At 59.4% G+C, this 24,059-nt stretch overlaps 1 protein-coding gene across 5 annotated transcripts in view; it reads left to right on the forward strand.

Annotated features, from left to right (window-relative positions):
* MCF2L (MCF.2 cell line derived transforming sequence like) overlaps positions 1-24,059 on the forward strand; it is a 133,657-nt gene that overhangs the window by 50,577 nt on the left and 59,021 nt on the right. The window contains exon 1 of one of the 5 annotated variants that reach the window (XM_047849188.1): positions 15,711-15,813. The exons of the other annotated variants lie outside the window; for them this stretch is intronic. Within the exon in view, the coding sequence (XP_047705144.1) occupies positions 15,741-15,813 (73 nt within the window). The 5' untranslated portion in view covers positions 15,711-15,740. Of the gene's footprint in view, positions 1-15,710; positions 15,814-24,059 lie in introns of those variants that run through there. 5 annotated transcript variants of the gene reach the window in all.

Raw genomic sequence — 24,059 nt, forward strand, 5'->3', positions numbered from 1 at the left:
CTCCGTGCGGTAGGCAGGGCTGTGACGGTGGCACAAGGCAGCCCATGCCCCCCTGGATTCTGAGAGAGCATCTCCAGGTGGGGACTCAGGCGTCACACCCCAGACCTGTTAGAGACCCGCAGGCTGGGAACAGAAGGCTGGTCAGGGCGACCTTGTCTCTGTGGTCCTCACCTCCCTTTCAGCAAATACGGCCTCCGCCTCTGTTTGTTCCCAAACATCGTCACCCGTGTCAGGAGCATCGGACCTTATCAGGTGGAAGAAGGTGGTGGTGTGGGGCTGCTCTGGGCATCTTGTCCTATGTGGCGCTCCCAGCATGCACACATCTCTCTGCCAGCAGGTGGGCCCTCCTTGCATCTGACCTTCCTGTCGCCTCCACAAAAGCTCAGGGAAGTTACGCCGGCAGAGCTGTCCCTTGTCCCTGAACTGAGGCCAAGACAGGCCGGGACGTTCCTTCCTCCTTGGGCCGCAAAAGCCGGCCGGCCGGGGTCCGTGTGTACTTACGCAGGGTGGGGTGAGCAGATGTGAGCCTGTGGGAAGGTAATCACCCTTCAGTGTTTTGTCTCTGTTCATGGGTGAAACGGAAGTAAAAAGTCAGCTGGCCCCTCACGCAGATTTTAGGGAGCAAAGTTCAGTGGGAGAGGCTGGCAGGTGAGCAGGGAAGGCGGCAGAACCGGGAACAGGGACAGCCATGGGGGACAGAAGCGTGGCCCGAATCTCTGTGGCGGAGATGAAAAGCTATTACGTCTATTCTGAGTGGTGCTCCTGGCTGCTGTCTGTCGCTGAGGGTGAGTCCCTGGATCCCATCAGCCACTGCCTGTTGGGGTCTCTCCCAGCACTCCTGGCTGTGGTGGCCGTGGTGTGATGCAGTAGCCGTGCCTCCTGGAGACGGTTCCACACCTCCCGTGGTGAAGGGGGGGATGTCCTGTGAGTCACAAGCAGGTACCCGTGGGGCTCAGAACAGCACAGGGAACGGGTGTTATGAGTAGGTGAGCCTTTCATCCAAAGTTATCATCAGACAGCTCTGAGTCATGCCCTCTGCTACCAAAAGCCAGGGACATCCCTGTGTCTAGAAGGTCAACTCCACGGCTGGCCCGAACTGGACAGCAGGGAGCGTGGCCAGCACCAGGCCCGTCAGAGCCAAGCTGGGCCTCGTTTGGGGGGCGCTCCATGTGCAGGGGTCCACACGCTCCATGCAAACAGAACAAAAGCCACCAGCTACTTGGTGTTGATTATGCCCCGACAGAGTGACACCCAGGGTGACCTACGGGAAGGTCAACTGTGCTGTAGTTGAAATGCAGTTTGGTGACACTTAAGGTGCTTCCATGGTCGGCTCCGGGGAGCTGCAGAGCCCAGCGAATGCCCCTGGAGCCCTGGCCGTGCACCGGGGCTGAGCAGGTATCCTGTCCGGAGTGGGGCTCCTCCTCCACTTGCCCCTGAAGCTCACGAAACCGGCCGCATGTGAATCACATGGTTTCTTTACTGGCCCATCTTGTCTGTGAGGACAAATCTGTGGTGTCACTGTGACCAGGCTGGGAGGAGGGATCACAGCTCCATGAAGACAGGACGTTCAGATGTTTACCAGGCCCTTCGTGTGGCCCAGGGTTCGCGTTCTCATCCTCCGATGGAGAGCTTTGTGGTCAAGTCTGTGCCTTGGTGTCTCCTGTGAACAATACCTGCTTTACCACTGAGGATGGCCAGGCAGTAGTTGTCCGAAACAACATCGTGTTTTGGACTAGGGGCTGTCGGGAGCGTGGGCACCAGCGGGTGATATGTGTAGGTGCTTGGATTTGCTGCAGGACCCACAGTTGGTTCTGTTGGTCTTGTTTCTGTGACAGTGGGGATGGCGCCAAGTCAGACAGCCCGGTGGTGGCCTCCCCTGAGGACCCCCAGGAAGGCCAGCATGGCTCAGCTCAGAGAGGGGCTTGGCCCCTGGGCTGATCTGTTTATGCAATAATCACATGCTCCTCCCCACAGGGAAACTGAGGCTGAGTGAGGGTTGAAGCTTCCAACAGGGGCTGCCCCTGGAGGGGGCAGGTGGGGGACAGGTGGGGGCCATGGGGCAGTTGAGTGGCTGCCACTGGAGGGGGGCAGGTGGGAGGTGGGTGGGGGCCAGCTGGAGGGGGCAGGTAGGGGGCTGCCACTGGAGGGGGCCAGGTGGGAGCCAGGTGGGAAGGAAGCTTTGGGCTTCCCACCAGCCCCTGCAGACTTCCTAGAAGCTCCTTTGTGTGCACACTGGGCCGTCCCTCCTGCACCAGAGGCAGATGTCCCCAGCCCACCTGCGTGATGTCAGTCCCAGGGCAGAGTTTCTGCTTTGTTCTCAGCCCTTTTCCTCTCCATTTTCACTCCACATCCGGATTCCTCTCCCGGTCGCCCCCACGCCATGGTTCCTGTGACCGAGAGCGGCGCCTTGACGAAGTGGTGGCCTGGACCCAGGGCCACGACCCTGCCCTTCCCACCTCTCGGCTCACAGCTCTGGCCTGGACTCGGAGTGGAGTCAGGGCTGCAGGACAGGAGTCACCCTCCTGGAGCCCTGGGGGCATGGCCGAGGGACATCTGTGCAGTATGTGGGAGCCCAGCCCGACAGAGAGTCCCCCAAAGGTGCTGTAAGGCGGGGCGGTGGGGGGGCTGTGCCTTTCCGGGGACACAGTTGCTCTGAGGACACAGACGTGCCAGCATGTGTGACAGCGTGGTGTCTGCGCTTGGACGGGATTCCCCAGCAAACCTTGTCACCAGCACCTGGGGAGGGGGGGACCCAGTGGGGCACAGTGGTGACCTTGTGCTCTTTGGGGAGGAAGATGGGGCTCTGAGCAGACCGTGTCTGGAAGAGGGTCGCAGGCGAGCATATACCGAGGGTGATGCTTCTGTTCGGGGTGGGTGGGGGGGCTCCACCCGGTCTGTCGCGATTCAGAGGAAACAAGCTGACGTCTGTCAGCACGTGCGTCGTTTGCTCTGTGGGTACGGCTGCCTCTGCCTGGGGTGTAGGGCACTTCGCATGCAGTGTCTACTTGATTCACTCTTCCCTCACACCGTGTGGAGCAGAAGGGTCAAGTTAGCGCCTTCCACAGGTGGGCGTCAGCCCTTCCTGTGTGGCCCTGCATGTGTGTGCGTGTGGTGGCACGCTGGCGGGCCCCAGAAGACCCCACAGACGACTTTCTGCAGCGGCAGGAGATCAAGGTCAGTGTCTGGATTCGTCATTCGCTCATGGGCTCCGTGTGACATGCAAAGGGATCGTAATTCAGGGACATTTTCTTGGGCCACATCAACCTGGGGCATGGTCAGAGCTGTAGGAAGCCTGGTCCATACTGGCAGCAGCGCGGGTGACGGAGCCCCTCTTTGTCACCGTCCTATGTTGAGAAAGACCCAGAGGTTCTGTTACCGTGCTGGCAACACCCGTGTGAATCCTGGCATGCGATGGTTGCTCTGAACCCTGCAAGGTGTGTGGGCCGGGGGCAGGTTCCTCAGGAACAACACGCTAAGAAAAAACGACAGACGCTCATCCTGCACGTGGACCCAGACCAGTTGGGGCGGGAAGCCACGGCCACGGCCACCCGTTTGCACTTTCCTTCAAAATACTGTGAACTGTTTGTTCTTGCGAAGAAACCTTAATTTTCCAAGATTGCCTGAAAGAGGTGCCTGAGTACTCGCCTCGCCGTGACGCCTCCACAGGAGTGAGTTCTCGGAAAAATAAAAGGTTTTCTGGGTGAAGCTAAGAACAAAAGAGTAAACAAAACGTTTCAAGGCCTGAGAAGCGCTCTCGTTCACGCCCACGCAGCAGGTAGGGTCCCCCGCGCCAGACCGAGGCTCCGTGCTGCAGTGAAAGCGTGTGCATCAGGCTGCACAGTCTCGGTGCAGGCCAGGGCTGGGAGAGCCCGCCTGGGGAACCAACCAGCTGCGGGCAGAGATGTCCATCCGGGGGAGGAGACTCCTGCACACCCACCCCGTCCCCATGTGATGGTTGACAGGGTCGGGCCAGCGGCCGCGGGGAGGGGGCTGAAGGTGTGCTCACTCCAGGACACACAGTCTGAGCGGCACCTGACAGCGAGCCGGGCGTTGGCACAGGACTGGGGTGAGTCCCCGAGACAGGCGGGCCAGCGGCCTTCCTTTCCGCCTCCTCGTGCTCCACAGCGGGCTGTCCAATTCCCCAATCTCGGCGCATTTTCCTGAATGACACCGGCACCTTTCAGACACGTTTTCAGTTGCAGTGTCCATCCCGTGGTGAAATCAAAGCAGAGTTTTTTAGCATGATTTCATTAGAATGTTGGAAATTGGACCAGAAGCTGTTGAGCGTTCCAGAAATCTGCCAGATAGTTGTGAACGGATTAGGTGAGAAAGGCATCCTACATGTGATGGCTGAAATGAAATTTGCATTTTTTTTAAATGAAATTTATTGTCAAATTGGTTTCCATATAACACCCAGTGCTCATCCCAACAGGTGCCCTCCTCAGTGCCCATCACCCACCCTCCCCTCCCTCCCACCCCCATCAACCCTCAGATTGTTCTCAGTTTTTAAGAGTCTCTTATGGTTTGCCTCCCTCCCTCTCTAACTTTTTTTTTCCTTCCCCTCCCCCATGGTCTTCTGTTAAGTTTCTCAGGATCCACATAAGAGTGAAAACACATGGTATCCGTCTTTCTCTGTATGACTTATTTCACTTAGCATCACACTCTCCAGTTCCATCCACGTTGCTACAAAAGGCCATATTTCATTCTTTCTCATTGCCACATAGTATTCCGTTGTGTATATAAACCACAATTTCTTTATCCATTCATCAGTTGATGGACATTTAGGCTCTTTCCATAATTTGGCTATTGTTGAGAGTGCTGCTATGAACATTGGGGTACAAGTGCCCCTATGCATCAGTACTTCTGTATCCCTTGGGTAAATTCCTAGCAGTGCTATTGCTGGGTCATAGGGTAGGTCTATTTTTAATTTTCTGAGGAACCTCCACACTGCTTTCCAGAGTGGCTGCACCAGTTTACATTCCCACCAACAGTGCAAGAGGGTTCCCGTTTCTCCACATCCTCTCCAGCATCTATAGTCTCCTGATTTGTTCCTTTTGGCCATTCTGACTGGCATGAGGTGGTATCTGAGTGTGGTTTTGATTTGTATTTCCCCATTGAGGAGCAACCTTGAGCATCTGTCCTGATGAATATGGTTGCAAAAATTCTCAACAAGATACTAGCAAATCGAATTCAATAGCATATAAAAAGGATTATTCACCATGATCAAGTGGGATTCATTCCCGGGCTGCAGGGCTGGCTCAATATTCGCAAATCAATCCATCTGATCCATCACATTAATAAAAAAAAAAGAACCATATGATCCTGTCAATCATTGCAGAAAAAGCATTTAACAAAATTCAGCATCCTTTCATAATAAAACCCTCGAGAAAGCCAGGATAGAAGGAACACACTTAAACATCATAAAAGCCATTTATGAAAAGCCCACAGCTAACATCATCCTCAATGGGGAAAAACTGAGAGCTTTTTCCCTGAGAGCAGGAACACGACAGGGATGTCCACTCTCACCGCTATTGTTTAACATAGCGTTGGAAGTTCTAGCATCAGCAATCAGACAACAAAAGGAAATCAAATGCATCAAAATTGACAACGATGAAGTTAAGCTTTCACTTTTTGCAGATGACATGATATTATACATGGAAAATCCGATAGACTCCACCAAAAGTCTGCAAGAACTGATACATGAATTTAGCAAAGTTGCAGGATACAAAATCAATGTACAGGAATCAGTTGCATTCTTATACACTAACAATGAAGCAACAGAAAGACAAATAAGGAAACTGATCCCATTCACAATTGTACCAAAAATCATAAAATACCTAGGAATAAACCTAACCAAAGATGTAAAAGATCTGTATGCTGAAAACTATAGAAAGCTTATGAAGGAAATTGAAGAAGATATAAAGAAGTGGAAAAACATTCCATGCTCATGGATTGGAAGAAGAAATATTGTTAAAATGTCAACACTACCTAAACCTATCTACACATTCAATGCAATCCCAATCAAAATTGCACTGGCATTCTTCTCGAAGCTAGAACAATCCTAAAATTTGTATTGAACCACAAACGACCCCGAATAGCCAGAGTCAAGTTGAAGAAGAAAACCAAAGCAGGAAGGATCACAATGCCAGATTTTAGCCTCTACCACAAAGCTGTAATCATCAAGACAGCATGGTATTGGCACAAAAACAGACACATAGACCAATGGAATCAAATAGAGACTCCAGAATTGGACCCACAAACATATGGGCAACTAATCTTTGACAAAGCAGGAAAGAGCATCCAATGGAAAAAAAGTCTCTTCAGCAAGTGGTGCTGGGAGAACTGGACAGCAACATGCAGAAGGATGAAACTAGACCACTTTCTTACACCATTTACAGAAATTTGCATTTTAAACGTTCATGAGGCTTTTGCTTTTCCTGCCCAGCCAGTGAGCTGGGCGATGGGCGGGAGCCCTGCAGGCCTTCAGTGACCAGAGTAACTTGTGTCCTGTTGGGGTCTGCTGTGTTGTGGCTGCGACCACAAGCCCCCACCTTGGCCAACATTTGGGACTTAAGGCCACGAGTGATGTTTGTTACTTTTTATTTTGTACACACTGTACTAATCTCATGGTATTTAAAATAATTCCTTAACCAAGGACAGCATCACCTTTTATTACTAGAAACCAGTGTGCCCTTAAGAATAACTTGCATTGTTGCCACAAAGCCAGTGTGAGCACATCCAACCCGTCTGTCCCCCTGTTAGCATTCGGGCTTCGCTCCTCGTGGGCAGATATGGGGAATAAGCGTGCCTCCTTACAGGAAGGCGTGGAGCTCACGTGGAGCTGCCGAACGTGGTACAAGATGCCTTCTCAGCCGGGTCTCTTTTGTGGAACAGACATAGAACCTTCTAGTGTTGGATTTGGGGGGCACTTACTTTGTTCACCACTGCCCTTAACACTCCATTAATCAATCTACGTTGACCGTCCCACACGTTTATCGTAAATCAGCACAACATCAACAACACCAAAAAGTTCGTTTATGCTCTGACATCAAGAGCACGGATTTTCCATTATATTTGAGCAACCCCAACGGCCACGCCATGACTCAGGACTCCCAGGACGTCACTACGTGCCGCGATGGAGTGCCCCGGGTCACCTCCAGGGCCCTTGAAAGCCGAGCTCCGAGAGATAAAAGGGGGCACTTTCCATCCACCACTGGCGTTAATCTCATGTCTGCAGAGCGCTTAGGCCCAGAACAAATCCTGAGACGCTCCCAACCTGGCCTTGTTTCATCTGCACCAGTGCACCGAGCGTCAGGCTGAGCTCAGGTCCTGTAAAGACCAGGGGTCAGGGCGGCTCATGGTTGTGGGGAGGCCTATGGTCTCTGGTGGCTGCCCGGTGACACGGGGTAGGACGTCCAGGAAGAGGAGCATACATGTTAATATGAACGTGGGAGCAGAGAGCAGACGGGTGGTTCACGGAACCCCGGGCAGTGGCCACAGAGGCAGATGGGGGTTCGGTCCAGGATCTTGACTCCAACCAGAGACACAGGACTTCAAGCGGCTGTGTGTGTGGCAGTGGGGTGGGGTGGGGTGGGAAGCAGAACCTGGGACAGTGCAGGCCACAGAAGCGAGGCTCTGAGCCACGGTGGTAGCATAGGTGCCACTGGGCAAAGTGCTGGGAGGAGGGACAGGGCTTGAGTGTTTTATGGGGGACAGAGGAGAAGCCATTGAAGGAGACAGACGTCAGAGGAGGTGAGATGAGGTGAGGGAGCCCTGCTGTAGCCCCCAAAATGCCCGTGACAGCAGGGACGTGGGTCTGAAGGGCAGCAGGCCATCCTCACTGGTGAGTCACAAACACCTCACGAATGGCTTCAAGTCGGAAGGTGCGTTGGCTCTGCCAGAGATCTTTGCCTTAGCAGGAGCAGGGGCCAGGTGAGGACAGTGGGGAGCACGGGCCATCAGCCTGTGCGCAAGTCTCATGCCTCTGAATAAAAATAGACACGTGGGGCGCCTGGGTGGCTCAGTCAGTTGTGCGTCCGACTTCAGCTCAGGTCATGATCAGGTCCGTGAGTTTGAGCCCCGCATCAGGCTCTGTGCTGATGGCTCGGAGCCTGGAGCCTGTTCAGATTCTGTGTCTCCCTCTCTCTCTGCCCCTCCCCCATTCATGCTCTCTTTCTGTCTCAAAAATAAATAAACGTTAAAAAAAATTAAAAATACACATGAAACACAGAACAGCAACAGAGACATGGCTTCACTGACATAGAAAAGGGAGTGTGATGTGGCCACGGGGAGGCCTGGCGTGGCCAGCAGGGGCACTAGGCCCACGGGTCTCTGCACTGCTTCCCACGACTGTGTGTGGGTCTACCATGATCTCCAAGTAAAAGCCTAATTTAACAGAGATAAGAGACCTTTGGGAGCTTCTGATCTGGGGCCGGCCTCCATCTGTCCATCCCTGCTGTGGGAAGCCTCGGGAATTCCGCTTCCCCCAGTCTGCCACTTGCCCTTTCCCGGGCACCTGTCTGTTGGACCACAGCTATTTTGTGCCTCACGGTTGTCTGAGAGTAAAAGGGGACCTCAGATTTCTATAATGAAACAAGGACCCTCCGGGATGATTAACCACTTCTAGAAGCCTTGGAGGGAGGTTCTGGATGCGATAGGTCCTTCAGTCCTGCCTGGGAATGCAGTCTCCCAAGAAGCTGCTGGGTGCCCACACTCGGGACCCCGCACAGGGTCAGGGGCCTCTGCTTAGCATCCCAGAAAGATAAACTGGCCGGGTTGAAACAGTGACAGCACAGGGACAAAGAAGTCTGGGGTCAAGACTGGGATGGTCTTTCAAGGGTTGAACCGAGTCTATGAAGAAAGTAGAGTTAACCATCAGTGGAGTGCAACCCAGAGAGAGAAAACGGGGATATGAGTGGGGGCTTGGGCTGAAAACAGGAGTCATGGCCCTGACTATAACCAGCTGCAGGGCTCCAGAGTGTCCAGGGAACGCTGGGAAATGCGAGAGTCCCTGCAGCCTGAGGTGGCTAGACCCCTCGGATGGGTCCTGGACCCCCCTGCCACCTCCCTTCCCGGCAGGTGCAGGGACGTGCCGGCGGGGACAACTGCGTCAGGTCTGGTGGGTGTGCCTGCGGCCAGAACCCTCCCTGCCATGGTTCCAGACATCCTTCCGTCCACCCGTCTGCCCGACGAGCAGCTCGACTTGTCCCACTGCTTGGGGATGTGGGACCCTAGGCCAGAACCCCCACCACACCTTTTGTCTCAGGACGAGGTCAGGCCTCTGAACAGGTCTCTGTTCTCTGGGGTGCCTCTGCCAGGGCCCGGGGGCAGCTGCTCCCCCCCACTGTGCGGACAGCCCGCTCCATCTGGGTCCAGCTGGCATGGGCCCCTGAGCCTTGGCGCCATCTGGAGCCCGCAGGCCTCGTTCCTCGCTGTGTGCTGAGGCAGAGGCTCAGTCTTCCCATCCACAAGGTGGGAGCGACGGTGCAGGGCCCCTGCAGTTTGCCCAAGGCCAGTCTCAGGGACGCCCAGCCCCTGTCTTCTGTCTTCATGCCACTCAGTGTCGGCTGCCCTGGGTGGGTGGGGGGGCCTGCATGCTCCTGGGGTGAAGGGTGGGGTCCCCGCACCTGGCGCTTGGTGCTTCAGTCTCCCCGCTAACTGCTAACTGCAGCTGCTTGGAGACTATGTGCTCCATGGAGAGAAGACCGCTGGCAATCCAGGGGCAGAGCCGAGGGCCAGGCTCGGGGACCACCACACCCTGTCCTTGTCACTGTCCCCTGTCAGAGCGCAGGCCACCTGTTTTGTTTAAGACTCTGACCTTAATGACTCATCCCTCCAGGTCATTGCAGGGCTGCAGCCAGCTGCCAGCAGCCCCACCCCAGGCCCCACCTATGACCCCAGGAGGGAGAACAGGAGGTGGGGGGTGGGAGGAACTCTGAGCCCACAGCCCATCACAGGCATCTTGGCTCAGACCCTAGCGGCCTTCCCATGCCCTGGCAGTGGGGCTGCTGGGATGCAGGATGGGGTCCGGGGAGGCCGCACCCTGTCTGTCACCTGGGACAGGTGGGCAGCAGCAGAGGTGCTGGTGCTGGAACACGGGGCTGGTGACCCCCGAGGCGGCAAACGCGGCCCACGGCCCCTGCCATCCTGGGCACTCCCTGAGTGACCGAGGCAGCTCCAGGTCTCGGGTGTGCCCCCAGACCCAGCCACACGGTGCAGGCTCCTGTCCTGTCTGCACACCCAGACCCCTACCCTGGCCCTCTTCCCGCGGAACCTCTGAGCCCCGGGCCGTGCCTCCCTCCTCCCTCTCCGGGTGTCCCTCCTGAGGGGCCCTTGATGCCACATCCGTCCCCCCACGTGCTGTCTCATGTCCAGTCCGGACCCCTTCCTCAGATGCAGATGCCATACCTATGGGTGCAGGCCCCTTGGCGCCCGTCCCGAGCCTCCAGTGGGCGCCAACACTTGGGTGCAGCAGCCCTAGGTCCTGGCTCCTGTGGGCGAGGCCTGGCCTGCCTCTCAGCTGCTCCTGCCTCTCCCACCGCCCCCACGAAACTCAGGCTCAGCCCGTCAGACATGCCTGGCCCCACTCCTGTGTACCACGGGGTCACCTACCAAGCCCCTCCACGGAGGAGCCTGACCCCGGCTCGGTGGCCGGGTTGGAATCCAGAACTCCCTTTGGGAGCCTCGGTAGGTCCCGAACCCCCGGCCATCATGGTCCAGAGTGTGTCAGTCACCTCTGCGCACCCTCCGACCTCTGGCACACACTACACGCCACCTGTGTCCTCCTGACGGTGGGGGGACACGGCTGCCTTTCCTGTCTGGGGTGGGAAGCACTGAGTCAGGCGGGCGGTGCCCTGAGCCGCCATCTGAATGCCGCACGCCCTCCGCCCGACACCCCCAGCTCCCCGGGGTGAGGCCAACTTGCTCCCAGACCCACGGGCGTCTCGTGGAAGGACTCGCCCTGACGGTGTCCATGCCTACGGTGGCATTTTAATCAACCTGAGGCTCCAGCTGTGTTTGTGTGTACCCGGCCCCAGCGCCCGCCCGGATTTGTTAGGTGTGTGGAGAGAAGTTGTTGATCCAGGAGGAGGAGGACGAGGCTCCCGCCAGCTCACCCCAGGTCACAGCCTGTGCCCTCGGGAGGGGAGCGATGGCACCTGGGTCCCAGGCCACGCCTGGACGAGGGGAAGCCCATGGCAGATGTGATGATGGCTGCGGCTCGTGGGTTTGTTTTTCCAATGAGCCAAAGAGAGCCTTCCAGTTCAGCTTGAGGAGACCGGGCAGGGGGCCACTGGGCACCTGGTGTTGGCTCCAGGACCTTCAGGGGGTGGAGTCCCAGCCAGGGCACCCGGTGCTCACTGGCGACCCCCTCTGGGCCTGACAGAAGTGCAGTGAAGTATGAGACTGGTGTGTAAGAGGAAGGGCAGCTGCGGGCCGCATCAGGGTGGGGTGCCCGCATGCCTGATGGGGCTTCGCTGTCCTCAGCTGACGGGGTTACCAGAGCCAGTTTGAAGTCAGAAGGAAGGGCAGCCTGAGAGAAAGAGGGAGGAACAGTTGGGGGGTGCCCAGGACAGCACCATCGCAGGAGAAGCAGCGGGTTCGAGGGCAAGAAGGACAGGGATAGAAGGATCCAGCCGAGCCAGAGGAGGGCAGGGGTGCAGGGGGTTAGGAAGGCAGGAGGGGGGCTCCAGAAGAGGATGGGAGAAGGGCTGGGGGCTGGGGGGAGGGGCCTCAGGAGGAAGACAGTAGCCTGAGTACACAGCAGCCATGGTGTCCAGCTTCCCCAGCTGCCCCAGTGGAGCAGACACCTGCCTGCCTGGGTTGCTGTGGTGACGAGACAAGGCAGGTAGTGAGGGAGGTGCTGTGCTCTGGATGCAGGAAGCAGCGCCGCCCCTCCCCCCCGCCGGCATCTGGCAGAAACTGGCGGGAGCCACTCTTTGGCCCTGTTCCCTGCACCGTTGCTGGAACGTGTATTAAGGTCATGCAGATGCACCTGTAAGGTTAAAGGGACAAGGGTTTGCCCACAAGGAGACTGCTCCGTGCCAGGCTTAGCTTTTCCTGCGCCCCTGGATGGGGAAGGAGTGACGCCTGCACGGACCAGTCAGGCGCAGCCGCGGAAGGACCGTGAGCGCTGGGCCCACTGGTCCTCCACACTTGTGTTGCAAGTGTGTGTCGCCTACTCTGGGTGCCAAACATTACAGATTCTGACCGATCCCGTTGCATTTCCACACATAAACCAGCACGTCCTATTCGTGGTGACGTACAGTGTCCATCACTCACCTGAGGCTGAGGAGGGAGAGACGGGGCCTCCCTGTCCCCAGGCTTCTCCCCGAGGAAGGGGCACAGAGGACCTGGCCCCAGGAGCCCTCCAGGGAAGACAATGTTGCAGTCGGGCATGTTGCACAGGAAACAGCACAACCTGCCCGGTGAGGCCGCTCACACCCGCCCCATCCAGTTTGCCCCCACCCTCCTGGATTGGCCACGGTCTCTGCCACAGGGCTCCTCCCTCCTCCCCTGACCTGCAAGCACTGTGGCGTGGAACCACCTAAGGTTGCCTTTGTTGTTGGTCAGAAAGAGGTGAATACTTGCAAAATCGTCTGGCCCTTGCGTCCTGAGGGGAAACCTGTGCCCGACAGCGGGCTCTGTGTGCACAGCTCTGTCCCCAGGCACCCACTGGGCTGCGGTGGCTTCACCACCTGTCACACAGAGGAAAACACGGAGTGGGCTCTGGGACTCTACCCGTTTTTGAGAAAAGTGACTAATACTTGTCATCACCCAATCAGGGTTGATGTCCACAAACCCCTGGCAATGCATCCCAGGGCCAGACCCCCGCCCCAGGCCATCCTCGGAGGCTCTCAGGGCCACAGCCACTGAGCCAGTTCCCAGCTGGCCTCTGGCCCTGGAGACTGGGCAGAAATGCCTGCCTGGCCTCTGGTCCCTACGCCCCTGCCCTGGAAGGCTGGCTCCCCACAGGGTCCCCCAGAGAACACAGCTCTGGGTGCAGGTGAAGCCAGAGGCAGAACCACCAGATCCTGGCTGTTCCTGGTGAGCCTGGTGGGGCCACAGAGGGAGGGGCAGTGGTTCGAGGTGGAGACTGTGGCCAAGAGCCAGGGGCGGGAACTGTGGTGAGCGAGGGGGGCAGTGACCCCGCCACGGGGCGCACATGCCTCCTGGAAGCCAAAACTCCACCCTCGGCCTCCAGGGCGGCGGCAGGCTGGCATGGACAAGGTGACGCACAGAAACCGCCCACACGGCTGTCGCCTCCACGCCCTCATCACCGGTCCACGCTCCCACCTGTGACCGCAGCCACTTAACACGCATGTGCCGGGCCTCTGTGGGCACTGGACGAGCAGCGGGAGGTGAAGTAAGGGAGCTCACCTGGGGGCCGGGCCTCGGGTCAGAGCAGGTGTGAGCACTTGGGATGCAGGCCATGAGGGCAGGACAGGGCGGGTGTGAGCACCCAGGGGACGTGGGGCTGCAGGGCAAGACAGCGGGTCACCATTCAGGGTGGGTGGGTGAGGGGTGCCCTCAGAGGAGGACACGTTTGGGGAAAAACTCAAAGCCGGCAATGGACCAACTCTGTGGGTGTTTGGGGCAGAGAGTCCAGCCCAGCCCAGTACTGATTTGGGATTGGTCCTGGCCCTCACGGACAGTGTCCAGGGCTGGGGAAGTAGCTTGTGCACCACGACCCACCTCTGAGCGCTGTCACTTTCCATCCCCATGCCTGCCAGAGCAGCTGGCACACATTTCTGGGATGAACGAATCACGGGTCTGCAGAGGGAAGACGTTCCACCAGCAGCTGCCTCTGAATGCTGTGTCCCGGTTCCAAAGGGACCCATCTTAGAGCGTGTGCTCGCTTTACGTGAGCCCCAGGACCAGCATTCCGCACGCTTGGCAGAGGCACGGGGTGGGGGGTTGCTAGGACCCCGCCTGGAGAGTAAACCAAGAAAACAGGTGCCGTCACAGATGTGGCCACACACGTGTCCTGAGAACAGTGGCAGGCCTGGAGGGCAGACTCTGGACTTGGTCAGTCGTGAGTCCAATGGTCAGGAGTTGGGGTGGACCTCGGCTGGCTCCAGGCAGCCGTTCTCTCCGACAGGGTGGGAGAAAGGAGGTGGGTGAGCCCAGGAACGGCTATGTGTCCCAGGGTGCAAGAACCCACTCTTGCCAGGGCCTGGCCCAGCAGGGTGTGGGGAACACTAGGACGGATGCAGGCAAGCATCCTGGGTACAGACGGCCCCTAGCCGAGGTCACACCCCCGTGGCTGCTGCCCTCCTGAGAGCACAGCCAGCTGCTGGTGGCACTGAGTGCCCACCGTGGGCCCAGAGGCTGAGGCCTAGGCCACGAGAGCCTGCTGTGGCACCAAAGTGGGGGCATGGGCAGGGAGAAGCGTCCCTGGAGCCCCTCGCCCCTCCACGTGGCCCTGTCCTCCTCCTGCATAAGTGCCACGTCCCTCCTGGTGGCTGAGCGTCGGGTCTGACACCTTCTTTCTCAGCCCTCCTGTTTGGTTGCCGGTTACTTGCTGGGCACAGCCTCCCTGCATGCTGGACTTCAGGGTGTCCCGCCCAGGCCTGCCCAGCACTGCGAGGAAGCCGCACCAGGGCCCCAGACAGAGCTAATCCGGCCATGCCGCTGGGGACCCCGGCTAGGGCGATGCCGGTGAGGGCGGCCGCAGAGGAGGCTGGATGGGCTCGGCTCGGAGGAGGCCGGCCCACCGTGCCAGGGGCTTGCACCCTGGTCTGCCTGAACGTCCCCCCACCCTGTCTCTCGCCCAACGCATTAAGCGTCAGCGGGGGAGGCTGGGGAGCAGGAAGGAGGGGATTGGAATTGTCCAGCAGAGACCAGGTCAGTCTGGTCACGTGACAGGAGGGAAGGGGGCGGGTGTGGAGCCGGTGCCGGCAGCTGCCAGTGCAGTGACGGTGCCCCAGTAGCATGACCCTGCGGCCCCTGGGGCCCCGGCTGGTGGGAAAGTGAGTCTGTGACATTACGTTCCAAGGGAGGTTGTGGGGGTACACCCTGCAAATGCCCTGAAGGCTTCTGCCAGAGCTGGTTCCTATCACAAGGCCCCAAACCAGCCCTGCTCCAGCCTGAAGACCCTGCTCCCCAGGGCTGGGGGGCTCCTTGGGCCCCTCCCCTCTTCCTGCCCACAGCCTGGTCCTCAGACATGGCCTCCTGTCACCTGGGAGCTCATTAGCACCAGGCTGGTTGCACCCCCAGCCAGAACCAAACCCACATTTTAACGAGCTCCCCAAGGGCCCCCCCTCCCCATTATATTTTCCATGTTCTTAGCCCCTGGGGGCGTCTGAGATCTCACCTGCTCAGGACCTGTTCACACACGTGAACATCCGTGCACACACACAGCTCTCCAAGGAGCGGGGGACCAACTGGACAGACAGACTTGGGCAGGCGAGGTGCCCCCCCACCAAGGCCTGGAGGTGCAGACCCTGCCCCGCCCACGGGCTGGGGGCCGACTTAGGCGGGTGTGGGGCCCCCGCAGGGAGGGTGCTGACGGGCGGCAGGGAGGGAGCCGGGGCCGCAGGAGGCTTGCGAGGGGGCTGGGCAGTTCCTGGCTGCGGGCACTTCTAGCAAGCTGCACGCTGCTGGGGAGCCGGCACCAAGGCCCTGGGGGGCAGGCCGGCTGGTGGCCCCAAAATGGAGCCTTGCCGCCTTCCTTTGTGCGCCCAGGACGGGCGTTCCGGGAGGCAGGCCGCCGCCTCCTGACGCACGTTGGTGGCGACAGCATGACCTTAAGCCGTATCTCCCTGCTGTCGCAGGACATCTCCGGGCTGTGGCTCCTCCTGAAGACCAGCACAGGTGCGTCTGGGCCGTGAGCTGGCGCTAGCTGGGGGAGGTAGGGGGAGAGGCCAGGCCTTCTGCAGAGCCAGCGGCTGGGGGTGGGGGCGTAAGTGGGGTCCAGGCTGGGGCGGAGCCAGTGCAGCTGGGAAGGGAGCTCTGGGGGCGGGGCGGGGGGGGGGGGTGTCAGGTGCCGCTGTGGGTTTGGAGCCTCAGCCACTGCTCTTCTGCCCTTCTCTCCCTGCCGGGTGTCCCTCTGGAGCCGTGAGGGCTCTGCCGGCTCACCCTGGAAGCTGGAGAGATGGTCCCGAGCTCCTTTGTTCACGCTTTCCTGTGGACATGCCTGTGCACGCGCGGGAGCCCCAGGGCTTGGGGTGGGGGGGGACAGGGCCGCTCCCCTGGAGGCTCTCCCGTGGTGGCCCCAGCCTGTGATGGTGCGCGGCCGCCCTGGCTCTGCGTGGCCGTTTCTCGTCGCACCTGCTCCCGTCAGGGTTACAGGGTTGGCACTTCTGAGACCTGCTGAGGTCCTGAGATCCCCGAGAACAAAGACCCTGGGGAATGGCCCTGGGTGGCATGGCCACTTCTCCTTGTTGCTGTCCTGAGGACAGAAGAGTGCTCATCCTGAAGTAATTTGTCATGAGCACATTTTCAGGCAGGTTCTTCTGACAAAGAGGGACAAAGAATTCATCAGCTGTTTATGGAAATTTAATGAATCAGTCAAATCTTGGCTTGTCAGCGGCAACCGGTAAACATTTGAAGTTTCCAGCTTTATGACGAACACCCTGGGTGTGTGGTGAATGGCTGAGGCCAAGAACGTCCCTGACCCCCAGGACTCGGGGCTCCAACCGCCCAGGCGGCCGTGCGGGAAGGGTTATGGCTCACGCGTACACGCAGCAGCAGGTGCTGAGCGTGTGGGGAGTCGCCTTTGACTGGGGGCCTCGGCGAGGAGGCCGCAGTCCTTGGGGGGGCGCCGTGTGGGACGCAGCTTGGCCGTGAGCACTCTCGGGGCGCCTGACATGCGTTCTGTCCCCGGAGCCGCCCCAGCGTGGCCTCGCCGGCCACCCTAGACGTCCCCTCATTTTCCTAACTAGGGTCTAGTTCTGATTCTTGGAACTTTCTCTCAGAATCCTCGGGACTGCTCGGACGTGCTGCATTTGTGAGCAGGCGGGTGGGGCAGGAGCGCCCCGGGCACCTGGCCTGTTGTGACTGAGGGCTGCCCCGTCCCTCCTGTCTCGGTTTCTATGGACCATTTGCTCGGTTTCTACGGACCATTTGCTGTTTCCCCAAAACGAAGGTGCTTGTTGCCCGAGGGAGCAGCTGTTGGTGCGTGGCAGTCCATCCTTGTCCCATGGCGGCTGTGGGCACAGTTCCTGAGGCCACACTCCTCCAGCCCCAGGTCACTGCATGCTGGCTTGGATGGGCGCCTGCTGTTTACCATCTCCCCTCACGTCTGCTCGGGGGAGGCTGGTACTGTCCCGAGTCAACAGGAGACCACGGGAGAGGCCACGGCGTGTCCGGTGTCCCAAGGTGACACAGCTGTCACAGACCAGGCGCCTCCTGGCCTGCCCTCATGACAGCGGTTTCGTGACCCCTCCCTGCCAAAGCCTGACCCGCCCCCACCCCTCCGTCCCTCTGTCTCCACCCCTGCCTCCCAGATGCTGTCCCGTGTGTGTGTCCAGTGGGGAGGTGGGGAGGGGCTCCCAGTGGGCCAGCACCTGGAGCACCTGTGCCCTACTCTGCTGGCCCGGCTGGAGAGAGGCAGCACCCATCCCAAAGGCCATCCTGGCGGAGCCCCAGGGACACGAGACATGCGCCCTCCCATCCACACCGCCCCCGCCCACCTGCTCCTGTTTGTTGAGGACGTGTCTTCCGTGAAGCATAAAGCAACTTCCTATTTGCTTTTAGATTTACGGAATTCTTGGTACTTAGAAGGTGGGTGTGGGATTGGGGAGGGCCAGGCCAGGAGCCGCAGGAGGCTCAGCCCAAAGCCAGAGGGAGGGTGGCTGGTGGGCTGTCACACACACCCCTCTGGGACTGACCCTAAGTCAAGGCTTCTGAAGAGTGGGAGACGGTGGTCTGACTCCGTGGATGCGCACGGCTGGCTGTTGGACACATGTGAGGTGGCGCCTCTTCCTCCGCCTCCCCGCCCCCCCCCCCCTCCTCCCCAGCCCTGGACGCTAGCTCAGATCCTTAGGCATCAGCCCATTCGGCCCCTGAGGCCGGTCCACACAACACCCCTCTCCCAGGACACTGTTCCAGGAGCTCGCTGGGCTCAGGGTTCCTGGGGCCCCGGGCACTGGGTCTGCCTTGATGGAATAATCCCAGCCAGAGATGGCTACTGCCCTGTCCTGGGGCCCTGTCCTGGGGCCCCGTCCAGGCCACATGAGCAGATTCCTCTGAGGACTTAGTGTAGTCCTGGGACAGCGTGCAATGCTCACCCGCAGGAACATTGCTAAATAACAACAGGTCCACAACATCTCATGTCGAGGCACCAGTGAGGGTCCATGGTGTCCCGTGCTGAGGCAACAGTGAGGGTCCTCCCCTTCAATGCAGGAGCTCGCAAGGCGGCTGTCAGCGAGCTCCGGGAGGGGTTGGCTCTCTGTCTGTGGCACCTGTCCCCAGTCAGCCCTGCTTTGGGCTAGCTTGGCTGATGCCTGGCAGGTCTCGTAAGCTTCCCTCACCCATCAGCCTGTCCTTGCCCCGAAGACTGACCATGTGGTGTGTTACACTGAGACACCCACGTGGCCACGAGGCCTCCTCGCTGGGCCTGCCACGGCTGCCCCACCTCTGGCCTGAGGGCGTGTCCGGTGATGCTTCCAGCTCGGCAAGGCCCTTGCCATCCCTGCTCTGCGGTCTCCTGGGCCTGGCCACGCGCTGTGGGGGCGGGGACCAGCTCCTGACAGGCTCCCAGGTGCACCGAGTCCTGATTTTGTCCGGGGCTTCACTGTGACACTTGTGTGGAGTCCAGTGGCTTCACAAGCAAACAACACTCTCAGTTCTATGGTTTTCTCCCTCTTCCTCGACATTTGCACCTTAAAATCTGGTGCCAATTACATCCCCATTGGGTTTCTGATCTGCCCACAGAGCGTGACCAGGAGGCCCTGTAACACTCCTTTCAAGCCTCCCTTGGCCTGAGGCTTGTTTGCGGGGGCCGAGCAGGGGGGTAACGCTCAGCCTCCCAAGCCCCTTGACGGGCTTTGCCCTGGCCATGCGGCAGCAGCATGGGACCAGCGGTGAGCCCACTCTCCTGCCCCTGCCTACGGGTGAGGACAGCCTCCCACCTGGTTCCCAGCTCTGTGGGACATGAACTCCGTGAACATTCCGGGTCCCATCGCTGGTTTCCAAACCCTCACAAGTGCATGCTTTGCCGCAGAGCCAGGGGGCAGTGCAGCCCTCCCTGGAATTAAACACAAGTGTGACCCTTGGATTCACAGGGATTTCAAATTCAGGAAAGTTGAAAGGGAGTTCCTTTCTGATGGTTATCTGTGGTGGGTGGGCGCTGCGTGTGCGCAGGGGTGTGGAGGCCTCGGGCTGCAGGGGCTTCTGGGACAAGTGGCTTGAAAGTGTATCGGCAGCCAGGCCAGCATTCCAGGCAGGATGGGCACCAGATGGTGGCCTCGAGGGGACACTGTGCTGAGGGTGTGAAGGAAGCCCTCGTTTGTGGCAAAAGGACCCCTTCTCAGCTCCAGGTCCCTGGGTCAGAGCTGGCCCCCGGCTGTCAGGAGCCCCCGCCCCGAGCCCACGCCCTGGACCCCAGCTCCACGGCCTCTGGGGAGTGCCTCCCACTCTGCTGCTCTGTGGGGCCGGGACGGAGGGGGCTGTGGCCAGGGCGCGGCAGTGCCGGCTCCCAGACGTCCACCTGCCCAGGCTCTGTGTCTGGGCTCATCTCCCTCATCACCTTTGTGGACCTTACAACAAAACCAGAGACGGAGGGCACAGGCAGGAGTGGCCCAGCTGTGTTTGTGATGACCGTGGGCACAAGAGTTCAGTAAATGGGGCATATTGGTAGATGGGGTCCAGCCACACCACACACTCGAGGCAGCCCAGGAACCGTCGGAAGCTGCCTGGTGTGGCCTCCCTCCCTGCCTGTCCTGTCCTGGTGGCTGGTGAGGTGCCCACCAGCGTGGTTGTGGACCTCCAGCAGGCAGGCAAGGTGTGCTGTCCCGGGAGAGGCCTCTCTAGGGCCGGCACCTACCTCAACCTCCTCTGTCCCTCACACTCAGTCCTAGAAGGATGGAGTGAGCTCATTAGCGCTTCCAGCCCCACTTCCATTTCGCCAACGAGGACGCCCCCGTTTCCTGTTTTTCCCGCCTGCTGTAGGGGTCTGGGGCTGCGGGTTGGGATAGTGCCTGGGAAGCGTGAACAGAGCTGCTGAGCAGGGCAGGGCAGAGCCCCACGTGACCTGGGTGGCCACACTGGCCCTGAATGTAACCTCCGTTCTGTCCCCACACGTCACAGCTGTTCTCTGCCTTAATCCAGATGCACTCCAGGCTCTAGCACCTTCTACGTCAAGCGCCAGAACCAGACCTGCAGAGGCTGACTCTGTGGCGGGGGGGGGGGGGGGGGCTTTCTCCTCTGACCTCTTGCGGCCTCCCCAGCGTGGAGCTGGCGCCCACCCAGAATGCAGGGAGGACCCACGTGCACTGAGCATGTGAAGACATTTCTTACCCACACAGGGACTTTCCGGGCCAGCAGGGCAGACCCAAGGAATGTTCTGGAATGGTCTAGAGAGGCCCGAGGTGGTGTGAATGCAGGGAGGGCATGTGGCCCTGGGTCTTGCTGTGTTCTGGGGGCCTGGACTCCCCACAGGTGCTGCAGGAGGGCTTTCACGGGCTGGCCCAGGCAGGGGCGCAGGTGGGCCTGACAGCCGTCGCCCGAACACAGACTCTAGGGCTCGGCGAGGACTTGGGGAAGGAGCAGAGGCCGGTGTGCGGCCCGGATGCAGGGCTGCGCCACGTGGGGCGCTGGGGTCCTTGTCTTCCCGGATGTGGGGTCGGAGCCATGTTAGGCGTTTCCTCCTCTAACGGGGTTGCGGTTGTCAGATCTAGTTCTGAAACAGGGTCTGCAGGGAACGTTCAGGGGTGACTCAGGCACTGCGCTGTGAGCATAGTCCCCCGGCGCCGTCCCGGTGCGCCCGTGCCGCGTATGCGTGCGCGTGTGTACGTGTGCACGTGCGTGAGAGGCTCGGCTACGTGGAGTCGCCCTTTTCCGTGTAGAGCGTCGGTGCTTTCGGGGCGCCAGCCGCGGAGTCCTACGCGGGCAGCTGTGACAGCCGCCATCCTTGTCCTCTGCCGCGTGGAAATGAACACCGTCTCCTGTCGTTGTGAGGTTCTTCTGGGTGACGGCAGCCAGTGGAAAACGCTCTGAGAGAATTGTGGGGTCCAGCGGCCAGTCCCCTCGCTGGCGAGGGAACCCAGGGCAAGCCGTGCATCCACGAGCGTTGGGAACCACCAAGTACCCCCCGCACGCCACCGTTGCCCCGGTTGTGCGGACCAACAGCAGCTCAGGAGAAGGAGCGCCTGGGGTCACCGTGCCTGCCTCTGCCCGGAAACCGGGGATCCCCGCGCAGGAAGGGTGATGCAGCCAGCAGTCTGTGGCCCCCCGGCCCCCATCACAGCGGCTGCCAGGGGGCCGTGCGGGGGCGTGAGCAGCTCCACACCCCGCGGTCCCTAGCGGGGACCATGCACGGTCAGGTGCAGGTGTAGCAGCTGCTTCCAGCTTGGGGCATCGCCGCGCAGCGTGTGTGTGGGCTCACGGCACAGCGACCACGCGGTCTCCTCCACCGCTGGCGGCGACAGTGTTTACCACCTTGAGTCACAATTCCACTCGGGCTGTGAGAAAAATCGTCAAGAATTACTGGGTGATTTTAAACGCCTCTGGTAATGGCCGGAGGTTGTTTCTCCGACCACTGACACTAGGGTAAGGCACTCACAGAAGCACGTGCGGTGAGGACCCCGCGGCCTGCCGTCGCCGTGGCCCAGGCCCACCAAGAGGTCCGTCTCCTCCTGCTGCCGCTCCTTTGAGTCCGTCGCCCAGGCTCACCGCCAGGCGCCTCTAGTAGCACCTCCACTTACCCCGCCCCTGGAAGTCACCCCCACCCCACCCCAGGACAGGCCTCAGAGGGGCTTCACCCCTGCCGCTCCCTTTGAGCTACTGCCCCTAGAATCTGTGCAGTCCTGCTGTGCAGCCTCAGGCAACTCAGTCAGCCTCTCTGTTCATTAGTTTTCTCGTCCAACAAATGGGATACTAATGCTCCCACCTCTTGGGGTGACAAACTCATTGATACATGAGGGGTATTTAGTTACCCAGTGACCGACCGCTGTTTCTACAATTAAAGGTGTCCTGTGGGATCCACCAGAAGGTCACGGAGCTGTGCTAGCCAGCCGCTACATTTAAGGAATTCTTCAACGTCTTGTCCTTTCCGTTGTGCTAGCGGGTCATAGTGTAGACGTTCAAGAAATACTTGCTTCTTAACTGATTTAAGGCTTTGGGTCTGGGGGAGCTCTGCAGAGGCTCATGTCAGAATTTCACTGAGAACCGTGTCTTGGATTTAATGAGGCCCGGCTCGATCGGCTTCCCCGCATGTTATCTCTGCTCAGCTCTGCAGGAGCTGGACGTGTTCAGCATACCTGCCCACCAGCCCCCCAGAGTCCGTGGTCCGTTCAGTTTGGAGGGTGGCAGTGCTGTCCCTGACCACCGAGAGTGTGCAGAGATGGCCTTCTGGGGCTCTGACCCCAGACACCCCACAGTGGGAGCAGGACTTCGAGCACTACTTAGGGATATGGAGCAGGGCAGGGCAGGGCACGGCGTTGGCCTGTGTGCTATCTCTGCGAGCTTGGTCAAGCTGCCCAGAGCCTGTGTTAAGCAGGATCCTGAGGCTCATCGGGGCTTGGTTGCTGCCCTGGGCAAAGACACAGTGTGTGGCATCTCAGCCTGGCGTCTGCCATGGCCCTGCGGCATGCAGGATGCCCGGCAGAAGTGATGCAGTTAACCCCCTATGGGACAGAGTGCCCTGAGCACATGCGAGCCAGGGTGTAAGGTGTGAGCAGGGACCCTTTGTGGTGCCTGGCCTGTTGCAGGGGTGGAGAGTGTATCCTGGGACCTACCTGGCTGACACCCCTCTTAGAATGGGTGTTGACGATGGCAGACAGAGACACCTTCCTGGTGTGCCTAAGTGTGTCACCGACAGCACAGCCTCTGACCTGCTGTCTGTCAAACTGAAAATGGGTGTGACCTCAGCTAAGTGTCACCCATGGGGTGGCCTCGAGATCCCTGCCCCGGCTGTGAAACCCCCTTGGGGGCTGTGGCCGGCATGGGGCGGGATAGAAAACGTGGTGCATCCAGGAGAGGCCGCTGTCCATTCTGCGTGCCCCTTCCAGGGGCTTCTTGGTGGTTCCCATGAAGGCCTGACGTAGACCCATCAGGCAAGGGGTGTGGCCATGGAAGATGCAGATCTGGAGCTCCGAGGAGGTGTGCTGGGCCTCGGGCCTGCACATCTTCATCTGCACACGGTGTCCCCGTGGCCCCAGAGGGCTCCAGGCTGTGCACTGGCCTTGGGCAGCACACGGGAGGGACAGACCCACGGCCCAGCCTGACTTTGTTCGGCTTCCAGATCCCTGCCCCCCGCGTGCCAGTGAGCTTGCAGTTCCTTGTGCTGGAGGGTGCTTCTCCCTGATGGCAGTTTTGGTTGAGCAGCGTTTTATTTAAAAACCTGTAAGGGGACATCTGGGTGGCTTAGCGGATTAAGCGCCCGACTTCAGCTCAGGTCATGATCTTGAAGTTGGTGAGTTTGAGTCCTGCATCAGGCTCTGTGCTGACAGCTTGGAGCCTGCAGCTGCTTCAGATTCTGTGTCTCCCTCTCTCTCTGCCCCTCCCCCACTCACACTTTCTCTCTCTCTCTCTCTCTCTCTCTCTCTCTCTCTCAAAAATAAACATTAAAAAAATTAAAACAAAAAAAGCAAAAACACATAAGGATTTGCTTCCTGAGATAAGGAAATCATCTGAACTGAGTTCACGATGTGACATGATACAGTTGTGCCCTGATCCAGGAACAAATGACCATTGGAAACGTCCAGGATGATGTGCTGTGAGAGCCAGAGCCGGCCACACAACCAGTGTAGACCCCAAGTCACAGAGCCTGCCCCCACGTGGGCCCTGCCCCGCCCCCCAGCCTCCCGTGTCACCCTGACCTATGAGCTCACGTGGGCTCCTTTGCAGCCTCCGTGTCCTCCCCACTCAGTCTGGATTTCCCCGTTTGTGGCCTCCTT

The sequence above is a fragment of the Prionailurus viverrinus genome, chromosome A1, assembly GCF_022837055.1.
Source record: "Prionailurus viverrinus isolate Anna chromosome A1, UM_Priviv_1.0, whole genome shotgun sequence".
Taxonomy (NCBI): domain Eukaryota; kingdom Metazoa; phylum Chordata; class Mammalia; order Carnivora; family Felidae; genus Prionailurus; species Prionailurus viverrinus.